Source organism: Heterodontus francisci, chromosome 17 (assembly GCF_036365525.1).
Source record: "Heterodontus francisci isolate sHetFra1 chromosome 17, sHetFra1.hap1, whole genome shotgun sequence".
NCBI lineage: Eukaryota > Metazoa > Chordata > Chondrichthyes > Heterodontiformes > Heterodontidae > Heterodontus > Heterodontus francisci.
The window spans coordinates 26759802-26772919 of record NC_090387.1 but is presented as its reverse complement, the minus strand read 5'-3'; the positions used below and the strand labels follow the sequence as shown (position 1 = coordinate 26772919).

Below are 13118 nucleotides of genomic sequence, written 5' to 3'. Positions count from 1 at the left end.
TTCTCTCTCCACAGATGCTGCCTGACCTGCTGAGTGTTTCCAGCACTTTCTGTTTTTATTTCAGATTTCCAGCATTTGCAGTATTTTGCTTTTATTTTAATGGTAGGAAATGGCCTGCTTAATTGTTATTGCTATTGGTGACTGTTTCTCATCAGCTCTCCTGTAACATAATTGCAGAGATGCAGAAGTACAGTAAGAATATCTTTCAATTAGAATGTTAAGAATCATTCACCAGATATCACCAGTGAAAATACTTGTGTTGTGCTTTGGCACATAAAATACAGTTAACGTTGTTCACAGTGATTGACAAAAATTGCTTTCTCACGGCGGTTATTTTGGAAGTGCCTTAGAATTGAAGAAAATTGTGGATTCATACAGCTTTCCAGAAAATCACAGCAACACCACAAGATAATGACTAACAAAGGGGTTGCATTGACTAGCTGATCTGGGCTCACTGAAGCCAATTAGAGGGCCGCCATCACAATTTCAGTTGAGATTGGTAAACTTGGCACAGTTTTATTTATGCAATGCTCAGGTTAAATGTTTCTGGGGATTGAGCCTGGAGCATTCCTGTTGTGTGTAACTCTGTACTCTATATAAGATGCTTTCACGCAGAGAGCTTACAGGAGCCACATGTTCCTTTTTAATATTTGGTGATGTGTATGTGTTTAAGGGATAATTTTGAGTCTGCATTGTTGATGAGCAACTTCAGCCGCTGACATTGAAGTCAGAGCCTTGGGTGTGTGCTGCTCAGGCTTTTCCTATTGATGGCCTCATAAAATTACCGCGTTGTATTTTTCACTCTGGCTCAGAGGTTTTCATAAATACCAGCTTTACAGAATAACACTGACGTGGGTCATTTGCATGAGATGGAATGCAGATCAAGTCTGCCCAGTTAACAGGACAGTTTTATGCAGGTTACATATATACTGAGGATGACCTCATCAGATCAAACATTCATGCCTGTCAGGTGAATGGTATGATTGTTACAACCAGAAAAGAATTGCTGAGATAGCAGCCTCAACCACATCCTGCATTTGCCCAGCATTTTTAAATATTTACGTCGTGGGATGTCGCTTAGAAAGCCAGCATTTGTTGCCCATCCCTAATTGCCCTTGACAACTGAATGGCTTATTAGGCCATTTCAGAGGGCAGTTAAGAGTCAACCACATTGCTGTGGATCCAGAGTCACATGTAGGCTAGCAGATTTCTTTCCTTAAAGGGCATTAGTGAACCAGATGGGTTTTTACAATAATTGATGATAGTTTCATGGCACCATTACTGAGACTAGTCTTTAATTCCAGAATTTTATAAATTAAATTCAAGTTTCACCAGCTGCCACATTGGGATTTGAACCCATGTCCTTAGGGCTATTGGATTACTAGTTTAGTGACATTACCACCACACCATCATTTCTCTCTGCCTGTGGTGTTAGCCACTGTAATTGTAACCTGGCATAAGCTGACTCCAGTTGTAGCACCATTGTGACTGAACAACATTTGCAAGATCAGTAACTGTTTGAAGAAACTGGTTTTAGCTTCTGAGGAACAAATCTGTTTCATCATATCCTGCTCAAAAATATGATGAAAAATGCTGTTGCCAAATGCTCTAGAACATAATGAAAATTAAGTATTGACACATGTTTGCATTTATAGAGCATATACTTGTTATAAACATGCAGTTGGTTTTTCACTGTCATGTGTCAAAATGTGCATGAATGGACCTGTAGCTGAACTGAATCATTTGTAATCTATAAGAATCAGGAATGCCTGTGTTGTGAAATCTGAACTGAGGCTGGTTGCATCACCTGGTTCGGCATGTATTTAGAAATACCTTTCAAGTTTAGTTTCTGTCACAGTCTTAATGTAGTCTTAAGATAATTTTAATTATACTGCAGCAACATCTACAGTAGATGAATAACGAAAATTCCCATGAGCTGATGAGATCATCCAAAGGTTCCCCGGGCGGACTCGGTTAATATTATGTCTTTAAGTGTTTGTAATAATTTATTTTAAGTTATTTTATTTAGTTTACTTTGAGTTATTTATGAGATAAAATCTATGGGAAATTGTGCACAGATTGCAAGCTGGTCATAGCATCATTCTACTCAGAGTCCACAGTGGGAAGGAGAAGCAATTTTAGAAGCTGAGACTCTTCCCAGTGCTGCAGTTCTGTACATTGTTAAGCTATTCCAATGTTACATTTTTGAAGGGAGTACAGTTTCCCTTTAACAAAAATCAACTAAAGTCAGCTGGATCATTGTCGAGCCAGAGTGAGCTGTTGTAGGCAATTACTTTGCATGGAGTTTAAGCATGCAAATTGAATATGTTAAAGCTCCCCATAGTGTGTTGGGCACTATAACAGAATGGCACTAGACTTTACGTTTATATTAATGCCAGTGCATTCTCAAAGTCGGTACTTTACTAATGTAACTTTGGTGACTTTCGAACATTTTGACAAGGTGCATTGTGGGGATCACAAATTCAGATGGTCAATAATTTGAATTGATAACGTGGATACACATGGTTATGCACAGAGGACTGTCAACCCTTCTTAAAAGGGATATGAAAAAATTACTTGCAAAACAATTTGTTTACTTGCTTACTAAAACAAAATGAAACACTCTGCTGTAACAAAAATGTTGAATGGTTCTTATGTCTCATCCCTCTATACCTCTGTCTAAACAAAAATAGGTTTATCCAATCCTTCCCCATGAAAATGATGCTCTGTTTTAAGGCCTTAATCATAAGAACAGGTAGCTTGCCAAATTAAATAGAAATCTTTGTACATCTAATTTCTTCGACCTTCATCCAAAGTTTCAAGGACTTTCCTTTTCTTCATTTATTTTGTCCTTCCTTTCAGAAAAAGATTTACAAGTACAAAAAGGTGCTTAGTAATCCAAGTCGCTGGGAGGTCGTGCTGAAAGAGATTCGGACTCTGGTGGACATGGCACTTTTCTCACCACTTCAGGATGATTCCATTCACCAAGCACCACTGGAGATAGTCTCTAAACTCCTCTCAGAGGTATGGACCAGATAATAGTCAATAAAGATGATTTTGAGATTGGGAAATGGGCAGTTTTTGTCACGTTATTCTAATTCAAATTAAAATAGTTTCTGGTGCCTGTTTTATATGAGAGCGCCATCAATTTTGCTGAAAGCTTTGAAATGAAATGGAGAGAAGACTATCTTGTTAACTCTTTACTGACATTAAAGGGGAGATTTTTCTAACTCTTGCTTCTGGGGAATTCCCATTTTGTTTGTTTGGTCTCTGTCCCTTTTTGGTTGTCCCAGGATTTTTGGGGTTCAGAGCTGGGCCTAAACCTGCACTTTCAACAGACCCATCAATGAATTGTAAATGGGTTGCGAGGGATGTTCCTAGCCTCCCGAATAATTTTCCTAGTGCAAAGCTCACTGCACACTCAGTGAAACATGGGGCTGGATTTTCCTGCAGGCTTTGGGACCCGGTGTTGGTACCAAATGGGGGAACCGAGCCCTCACTTTCCAGCAGTAAGATTGGTGCTGCAATCTTCCCAGAGGAGGCCTCCTAGTTAAGGACAGTGGGCAGCCTCCCAATACTGCAGGCCCAATCAGAGGGCCAGCAGCTCTGAAGCCTCAGCTCAGAGGTGGGCACTACTGAGGCCGCTCAGAGACTGCGAGGGCACCTCAACATGGAGGCGCAGTTGGAGGCATACAGATAAATAATTTAGAAGCGGAGGGGAAGCCCCTCTGGTTGTATCATTTGGACCAAAGGTGCAGCCTTTCCTGCCTATGGCCATGTCATTGGGGTATAGAGCCTCTGGCTTTGATGGCCTTCCAGCCTGCAGCAGGGAGGTCACTTCCATTGAGCTGGTGGCCTTCACATGTGATGGGGACTGCGCTGCCGCCTGCAAAATGCCAACGAGACCACAAAGTGCCCCTGTTTGGGGCCTTATCTATGTTAATTGGCACCCGCTTCCATGCAGCAGGCAGAGAATCTGCTTCCTAAGCCGTCCCGGGAAAGTTCCCTGGTTGTGGGAATGCGTCGTGGAACCGTCCCGATACAGATCCCTCTCTATTTTCTTGCTCCCCCCCCCCCACCCTCCAACAATACTGTGTAAGAATAATGCTTGTTACTCTTAGCCTATGTTTGTAAGTTAAATTAAAAGAAATATGCCCACAATTCTGCAAGGTGATAATGGCTTTAGTTTTTGTACTGAATGTTGCCTTTGGTATTACATTATATTAATTTTATCAATATTGCTCTCAGTGTCTCAGAGGGTGATTTTGTTTTTACTTTAAGCTTTTCCCCCCGCCCCCACCCTTACTAATTGTAGTGAATATCTACCTCCAGTTCTGTGCAGAAAAAGTTCATATGCAGTCCTGCACTTCCTTGGATGTTATGCTTTCTGCTCAGTTTGGGAGAGGGGGCAATATTTGTATATTCCAAATGCAGGATTCTTCATTTTTAAGTTGGTATCCCATGCATCAGCCTGGTGAATAGTTGACTAATGTCTCCCATATTTTTGTTGGAGTTGAGCACTCACCACACTGAGAGCTCAGCCTAGTCTTCCCACTAAGTTATGAAGATTAGATATTAAGGATTTTTAACAAGTCCTAATATTAAAAAAAATTAACAAAAACTGAGGGCTCGCTTTCACTTTCATATTCTCACAACGAAAGCGTCTTTATTTTCTGCAGCCGAATTGTATTAATTTATGGTAGTTAATAATTATATATTTGAAAGTTTAAACCTTGAATTCATTCTACTTTTTTCTTTCTCTTTGTCTTTGCTTACTTTACTTTCTTTTTTCCTTTTCTCTTACTTTGTAAATTACATTTCAATAATGTAACTCTCTGTAAATATTCTGGATTCTTCATAATGTGACTCTCATCCATTACATTAGAGGTCATGTTAGTTAGTCCCATATTTTCCACTTGATAATATACAACATATACACTGGTAACATTGCAACTACAGCCTGAGCAAAATCAATGCCACACAGGTGATCTAAATCTTTGAATACCAAGGACCTCCTCAGTAACAACGACAAACATCATTTTCTGCACATTTCTAATATGAATGGGATGGAGGAGCCTTAGAGGAATTCATTACATTTCTAATATTTTTGTCACCAGGTAAGCATTTGGAGAAAGGAAACCATATTTAGTAATAACTGGCCATATCTGAAATAAGTCTGCTATTAAAGAATATGCCATTTTGCTTTATATAAATATAAAATATATGGACATTCACTGTTAAAAGTGAATGGTTATTGTGCATAATCTTCCAAAACCATTTCTTGCAGTCTACTCTACCTTTACACAACTACAATCTGATGTTGTCCGGAGTCTAAAACTGGTTAAGTTAAATTAAACATTTTTGCTGGGTATAGTCGATGTGATTTTAAAAAATATAAATATTATCATAACTAAGCTATTATTTTTTGGAATTTCATATCTCCTTCCAGAACCTCAAGCTAACAACCCAGGAACATGAAAATATCATTGTGGTGAGTCTTTATGAGTGCTGCGCAGTGTGTTGTGTCGATGAAGCATAGGACCCACAGAAATCTCAAGTTTGGGGAAAATTTTACAAGTCAGCACTCCAAGAAAGGTTCCTAACTTGATAAAAGGACTGGTTGGACATCTGGGCATGGAGGTCAATGCACCCATTTCTCAGCTCTCTCAATTCTCTGGTCATTATTTTAATGAATAGAAAGTCGTTAGGGATGCTGATTGGGCTTGCTGACCTCCACGTCTATTGCCAATCTTTTCTCCTGTCCAATGAAATTTCATGCCAGGATCACCAACCTGTAGAATTTGTTCCTTTATCCCAGTCTTGCTACAAGATTAACCTTTTGACCAATACAAGCAGAAAAAAAATGTGCAAATATTTAATATAGTAATTATAGCCAAATAGATGAGTGTAAACTATTTGAAGTTAATTTGTGTACCTCTTTCGGAGCAGTGTAAGAAAATGAGAGCCTAGTGTTAATGCTGATCTTTTTGTCCTTATGCAAAATCCAGTGTGTATGTCACATCCCTTCTTTGTATTTGCATAAAATCACATACGTCATGCTGATCAGTGCAGATGTTGAATTTCCAGTTAATCCTAATTGGTTTTCCACATTCAGAGGTTTTGTCACATTTTCAAATACTTTGGCAAAATTAGACAATGCACAGAGACAGCTGTTTAGTGTGCCTGCTCTGTCTATTTGAAGCAGCATTTTTCTGACATTTTACTGCCCATCATCACTCACAAGTGAAAACTCAAAATGACTTCAAAACACCAAATTATACCATTACTATTGATTTGGCTTCACTGTAAGGGAGGCCACAGTGTTCATCTACATGTGTACAACAATAGCTTGCATTTGTATAAGCGCTTTTAACATAGGAAAACGTCCCAAGTTGATTCACAGACGTGTATTCAGACAAGAATTGACTCTAATTTTAAAAAAGAGTTAATAGGAGGGGTGACTCAACACTTGGTCAAAATTTGAAGGAGGAGAGAGAGGTGGAGAAGCAGAAAACATTCAAGGAGGAAATTCCAGAGTATGGGGCTGACACAGTGGCCAGTGGTTGGTCCAAGGGAGTTGGGGGATGCGTAAGAGGCCAGAGGTGGAGTAACATAAAGTTTTCAGAGTTGTAGGGCTGGAGTGTTACAGAACCCTTACAGCATTAGGGAGAGGCAAGGCCATGGAGGACTGTGAATTGTGAATTTGAGGCATTGGTGGATCGGGAGCCGATGTAAGTCAGTGACCACAGGAGTAATGGGGGAGCAGGTTAGAATATAGTTAGCAGAGTTTTCAATGAACTCAAGTTTATGATTGGTGGAAAATGGGAGGCCAGCCAGGAGAGCATTAGAATAGTTGAATCTGGACATAACAAAAGCATGGATGAAGGTTTCAGCAGCAGATGAGCAAAGGCAGAGGTGGAGACAGGCTATGTTAACAGGGGTAGAAATAGGCAGTCGTTGTGATGGGGAATATATCGTTTCAGAAGCTCAGCTTGGGGTCAAACAAGATGTAGTTAACAACAGTCTGGGACAGTGGCTGGGGAGGGGATAGAATTGGTGGCGAGGGAACAGAGTTAGTGGTAGGGGCTTTGGTCTTCCCAACGTTTAATTGGAGTACATGGTGGCTCATCCTGGACCCAATGTCAGACAAGCAAACTGCCTACACAGAGGCAGTAGGGGAATCAAGACACTTTGTAAGGTGGTAATTATATTTTGAAAATGTGTTCACATCTTTGCCTGAATACTTTCCATTTTCACTCATATAACAACAGATACAGGATTCTGCATTAGAGTTACAAAGCTGTTTCTGGGACATTATTGTTGCCTGGCTGCTGTATTTGCCTACATAGCAGTCACTGCCCTTCAAAAGTAACTCTTTGTGTGAAGTGCTTTGAGATATTTCAACATGATGTCTAAGTATAAATACAAGGATTATTTATTATAATGCAGGCATGTAGACAATGACACTTGATAGCTGTTATGTAAGCAACCCAACTGGACATTTGCCCCATTCATCTCCACATTCTTGTATAAATTTATCTTTTATACCTGGCAACACACAGTTATATTCAGGGATGGATGCCTATCATGATTGGGTTACATTGAGGGGAGTTAGCTGCCACTGAATCAGTTTGAGCCAGCCAGGTCCACAGTACTTCAGAACACTTTTGATGATCAACCAGCCAGCCTGGTTCACTAATGGATACTGGGGTGGCGGGGGGGGGGGTGGAAGACTCATCACTAGGGGTTAGGATTCACCTCTTAGCTGGAAGGAAAGACTCAGGGAGGAATTATCAGTGATTTAATTTGGTGATGTCTCTGCAGTGTTCAACTTATTGGTAGGGTAACACTGCAATACAGAAACTGGAAAAGAATGTTTGTGGACTACTGCTGTAACCTGTGTTAGCAGAAGAAAGCACATTGAGGATAATTACAACAAGATAATCAATATAAATACATCACTTTCAGAGAGAACTGGTGAGGGAATGACATTATACAGAAATATTTCCCTCGACGTTTTCCTTTTTAAACCAATAACCAACGTATTTGAATAGTGATAAATCGATTTGCCAAAACCAGGAATGTAGAATAATTCGAAGTGTCTCATTTCTGTCCCTCAGGCAATAGCACCTTTGCTGGAAAACAACCATCCTCCTCCAGATCTCTGCGAGTTTTTCTGCAAGGTACTTATCTCTAATTCTTTATGTATGTCCATGCTTGATGGGAGGGAGGCTGGAACAGTTCTTGTGCAATACAATTCAACTCAAATTTGCATTTGCTGATGATCACTTTGAAGCAAACTACATAATGTGCTTTGTAGAAGGTTCAGCTGTTAATTAATGCAAATCATATGAAAATATACATCATTTTGCAAAAGCAAATGCAAAGATCATCCTTACATTATTGACCATAAGCAAATACATTCTGAAGGATTCTCTTGGAGAATCAAGTAGACCAAGATCCAGATGTGGAGCAACTAGAGAATCTGAGCTTGTTCTCCTTCAAGCAGAGAAGGTGAAGGTGGGATTGAATTGACTTGTTCAAAATTATGAAGGGTTTTGGTGGAATAAATAAGGACTAACTGTTTCCATTGGCAGGAGGTTCAGTAACCAGAGGACACAGATTAAAATAATTGGCAAAAGAACCGGGGGTGAAATGAAGAGAACTTTTTTACACAGCCAGTTATTATAATCTGGAATGCACTGCCTGCAAGGGGTTTGGAAGCAGATTCAATAGTAACTTTCAAAAATGAATTGGATACGTACTTGTAAAGGAAATCTTTGTAGAAGAATGGGACAAATTGGATAGCTTTACAAAGAGCCAGTAAAGGCATGATGGGCCAAATGGCCTCCTCCTGTGCTGTATGATTCTATAATCTTATGCTCCATGCAGAACAAGCTTCAAAGGTGTTTTATTTTGCAGCACTGCAGAGAGCGGCCTCGATCGATGGTTGTCATAGAAGTGTTCACACCTGTTGTTCAGAGAATCCTCAAACATAATATGGTATGTTTGCATTTAATCTGTATCACGGATGTCCAGTTTTCACTAGTGAAAAATATCTCTCAGATTGAGAAATGTTGGAATGCTTCTTTAATCGGAACTGTTTAATACGATAGAAACTTTACAATGCATCATGTGATCTGATAGCAACTGTAGGAGAAACTATATCGTACATACTTCTAATTTACCACAGAATAAATTACTCAAGTTTGGTTGAAACAGATTTCCAAGGTTTTGTAGCTAGAAGAGACGGTGGCCTATGGCTGCAGCAGAAATATTTTTATAGTATCGATGGGGTTCTTTTACCTCGAGGAGTGCTGGTGACCCGCCCTCCACCACCAGCACACCATGTTGTATAGGTCTTGGAAACCCCTAGCAAATGCAGCTCAGTTCTCATACAGCATGCTGGCTGAATTCAGGGTTACCGGTTGTTTGGCAGCATTGCATGATAAATGCAGAATTAGCTCCTCCTGGTGGAAAACAGAGCATCTGTTGCACAAAATAAATATAAATATATTTATATATAAAAAACTAATCTTCTTGCAAAGTGCGTGCAATTCCTGCCCACAAATCCTACTTCATAGTGTCATAATGTTTGGTCTTGCTTTTCTGTCAACATTTATCCCTGTAAATTGCAATGTCAACATTTCCCGTTCAACTTTGCTGTCAACAGTGAACTTTTTTATTGTTATAAATTCTCGAGATATTGGCATCACTACCAAGGCCAACATTTATTGACCATTCCTCTTGAGAAGGTGATGGTGATAAACCACTGCAGTCCTTTGTAGCAATTTGATGCAACTGAGTAGCTTGCTAGGCCATTTTAGAGGGCAATTAAGACTGGAATATTCTCCACTTGAAAAATTTTCCAGCACCTGGACTGTTTCTGGGACCCACCCCAGCTCATGTCAATGGTGTGCCCTGCAGCACAGTCTTATGGGAGGTGGCCAATTAACAGGCGTCCTCCACCTTTGTCATCCAATTAGGGACAGTGCACAGGTTGAAGAGGCAGGATACAATTGGATATATACTTGTAAAGGAAATCTTTGCCGTATCCAATCATGAGTCAGCTTGTGAGGGTGGCCAAGATCCGTCACAGTTCTCCTGTCGGAGTGCAGCTACAGTGACTGGAGTGCAAGAGGGAGCACTGCTTCCAGAGGGAGGTGAGAAGGAAGGAGCTGCAATGATTCCCTCAAGCCACGTTCAGTGGCAGCAGGTTTCTTGAGATTCTGCTGCAATAGCAGGCTATTGCATACCCTCGAACGCAGGCATCCCGTTTTCATGATTTTAATCCCAGATGTAATGTCATGCTCTAGCTGAGGGGTTCTCCCCTGTGCACTTTCCTGCTTTGACCTGGCAAGCCATGCACACTGCAGGGTCCCCGGTCAGGGGAATATTGCAATAAAATCCAGGTAATCACCTGCTGAACTGCCTTAATTGGCTTCCCACCTCTGCCAGGGAGGTTGTTGTCAGCACCCTGATCCTGCCGCCAGTGCGCGGAGGCAGGATAACATCAGGGAGCTGGCTCGACGCATCTTTTTGCAACTTTCCCGGCACCGCACCCGGCACCCCGCACCGCCCCCCCCCCCCACCCCCCAATGCCTCCAGCCTAAGAGTGATGTGAGACTGGAATCACACATGGGTCAGATGGGATAAAGTTGACAGGTTTCCTTCCCTAAAGAACATTGATGAACTGTTTGTGATTTTACACAATTTCAACAGTTTCATAATAAAAACAAGAAATGCTGGAAATACTCAGCAGGTCTGGCCGCATCTGTGGAAAGAGAAGCAGAGTTAACTTTTCGGGTCAGTGACCCTTCTTCGGAACTGGTCACTGACCTGAAACGTTAACTCTGCTTCTCTTTCCACAGATGCTGCCAGACCTGCTGAGTATTTCCAGCATTTCTTGTTTTTATTTCAAATTTCCAGCATCCGCAGTATTTTGCTTTTATTCAACAGTTTCATGGTCATTTGTGACTGTCTCTGAAGAATGAGTTTATGACGTCTCCCACCAATTTAGAGAAATCTTAATTGACTGTGCGCAATGCTGTATGCAATTTACTTGTGTACTTTAAAACTTGCTGGAATAAAACCTGCTTTGCAATCCTGTAAGTCTTCTCGTCCAAGAAAATTTTGCTTATTAAGATGTATCTTTGCATTAAACTCATAGTTTACTTTGTGTAGTTCAGCGCATCCTTTTAATTATAATTTAACAGACTGGCTGGATTGGGAAACTATGATGCTCGGAAGCTTGGATAGGCCTCCATAAACCTAAATTAGATACATTCAGAGTCATACATAAGTGCAAAACAAAAATGCAATGGTTTGGGACACTCCCAAAGGAGAAGAACAGAAAGAGAGCCAGTTCCCATGCAGCAGCCAAAAATTGCAACAATATGGGAACTTCATAAATAGAAATGTGCCATGTATATAATAATGGTCAAAAGTGGGAACACTGAGAAGACTGGAAAAAAATAGAAGAACCTTTGGGCCAAATTTTCCTGTGGGCTTCGGGACCCCAACATCAGGACCAAATGGGGGTCCTGAGCCTGGACTTGACGGCAGTGGGAATGGGACTGGCTTGGCGATTTTACTGGAGGCACCCTCCCAGTTGGCCGTCTCCGGGTCTGCGGTCCAATTAAGGATGGTGGGCGGGTTCTCCATGCTGCTGGCCCAATCAGAGGTCTGGCAGCTCTGAAGCCTCAGAGCGGCCCCAGAAGAGGTGGGCGTGGCTGAGGAAGGTCGGAGATCTCGGGGGCTTGGACAGGTCAAATAAAGAATTCAGGATGGCCGAGGGTGGAAGGCCCAGCATATTGGAGGAGAAAGCCCTCTGGGGGGATTGCTTCCTGCTCGTGGCCTCTTCTGTCGGCCATGGCGCCTCTGGTAGCTGGCGGCCTTGCTAAATGGCCCCTAATTGGAGCCTTTAATAAGCAAATCGGCTGCCTGCCTCTGTGGAGTACCTGGGCCTGCCTCCTGTCCGCCACTGGAAAACTTCCCCAGTGCCAGGACAGCGTTGAGGAGCCATCCCGACACGGCTCCCCACTGCTTTACCTGATCCCCAGCTTCCGTTCGCCACACGTGGGGGCTGGTAAAATTCAGCCCTTTGATGTTTCATGCCAAAGACACATATACGGTTATATAGATATTATGTCCATATGCTGAATAATGTCTTAGTGAAAGGAGGATCATGCAGATGCAGCCTGGACACAATAAATAATTAACTGTGGCAGAAGGAATCAATGTTTTACAATTGCCAATCTCCTTTCTAATTTACCAAATCACAATTATAATCACCCAAATGACGAAAACTGATCCAAATTTGGGATTCAGTGAATGAGTGATTTGAGAGATGACGTACGCTTAGCATGTTTAGAAGGAACAGGTGACCTTAGATTTATGGTGCCCAAAGCTTTCCACACCTCTGGGGGTTTCCTTGCTTCATGACTAGGTCTATTGTAGATGAACTGATAGAGATTTGTTGCCATGAGTAGACAGCAACTCCGTTATCTTTGTATCACCCGACTACCAGAATGGTAGAAGGTGAACTAGATGGGCGTCAGTCTTTATTGTCTGGCAACAGCTGTTCCTATGTTCAAACAAAAGAACAATGTGCCTAACAATAACAGTAAAAAGAAGCACAGCCACAGAATGGGATTGCTGTGACTGGTCTTTGTGAGTTTTATAGATATAAGATTTATAGTTAGTTTATACTATAATCAAATTTGAAATAACGGTGAGATAGGCATTTAAATCTTGCTTATATTTAACAAGGGTAACAATGCTAGAGAAGAAGTCAGTATGTTGATTTGTGGAATATACGTAGGTGGACAAGAGAGAATAAAGTAATGCTAAAGAGGCCAAGGATTACATTTTCCATTTTTTTTCTGTTGTTCTTGGCAGCATTGCTGTGCAGTTGGTTCATAGTTTGGCAACAACCAGAGTAAAATATACCCTGATGGAATTGCAGTTTCATTTTCCTTGGCATTGAAAAGAAGGAATATTTATTGAAATGGAAGAGTTTCATTTGCTCTTTCCTGCATAATTGAATATGGCTTGACCGCAGTGTATTAAATTGCAGAATTAGAGAATCCTGGTGTTAACTGTGTGGAGAACAGCTC

General features: G+C 41.2%; 1 protein-coding gene across 3 annotated transcripts in view; it reads left to right on the top strand.

Moving 5' to 3' along the window:
• Positions 1-13118, top strand: part of cmip (c-Maf inducing protein) — a 235850-nt gene that overhangs the window by 160171 nt on the left and 62561 nt on the right. For all 3 annotated transcript variants that reach the window (XM_068049180.1, XM_068049181.1, XM_068049182.1), the window contains exons 4-7: positions 2863-3024; positions 5450-5491; positions 8121-8183; positions 8923-9003. In XM_068049180.1, the coding sequence (XP_067905281.1) occupies positions 2863-3024; positions 5450-5491; positions 8121-8183; positions 8923-9003 (348 nt within the window). The remainder of the gene's footprint in view (positions 1-2862; positions 3025-5449; positions 5492-8120; positions 8184-8922; positions 9004-13118) is intronic.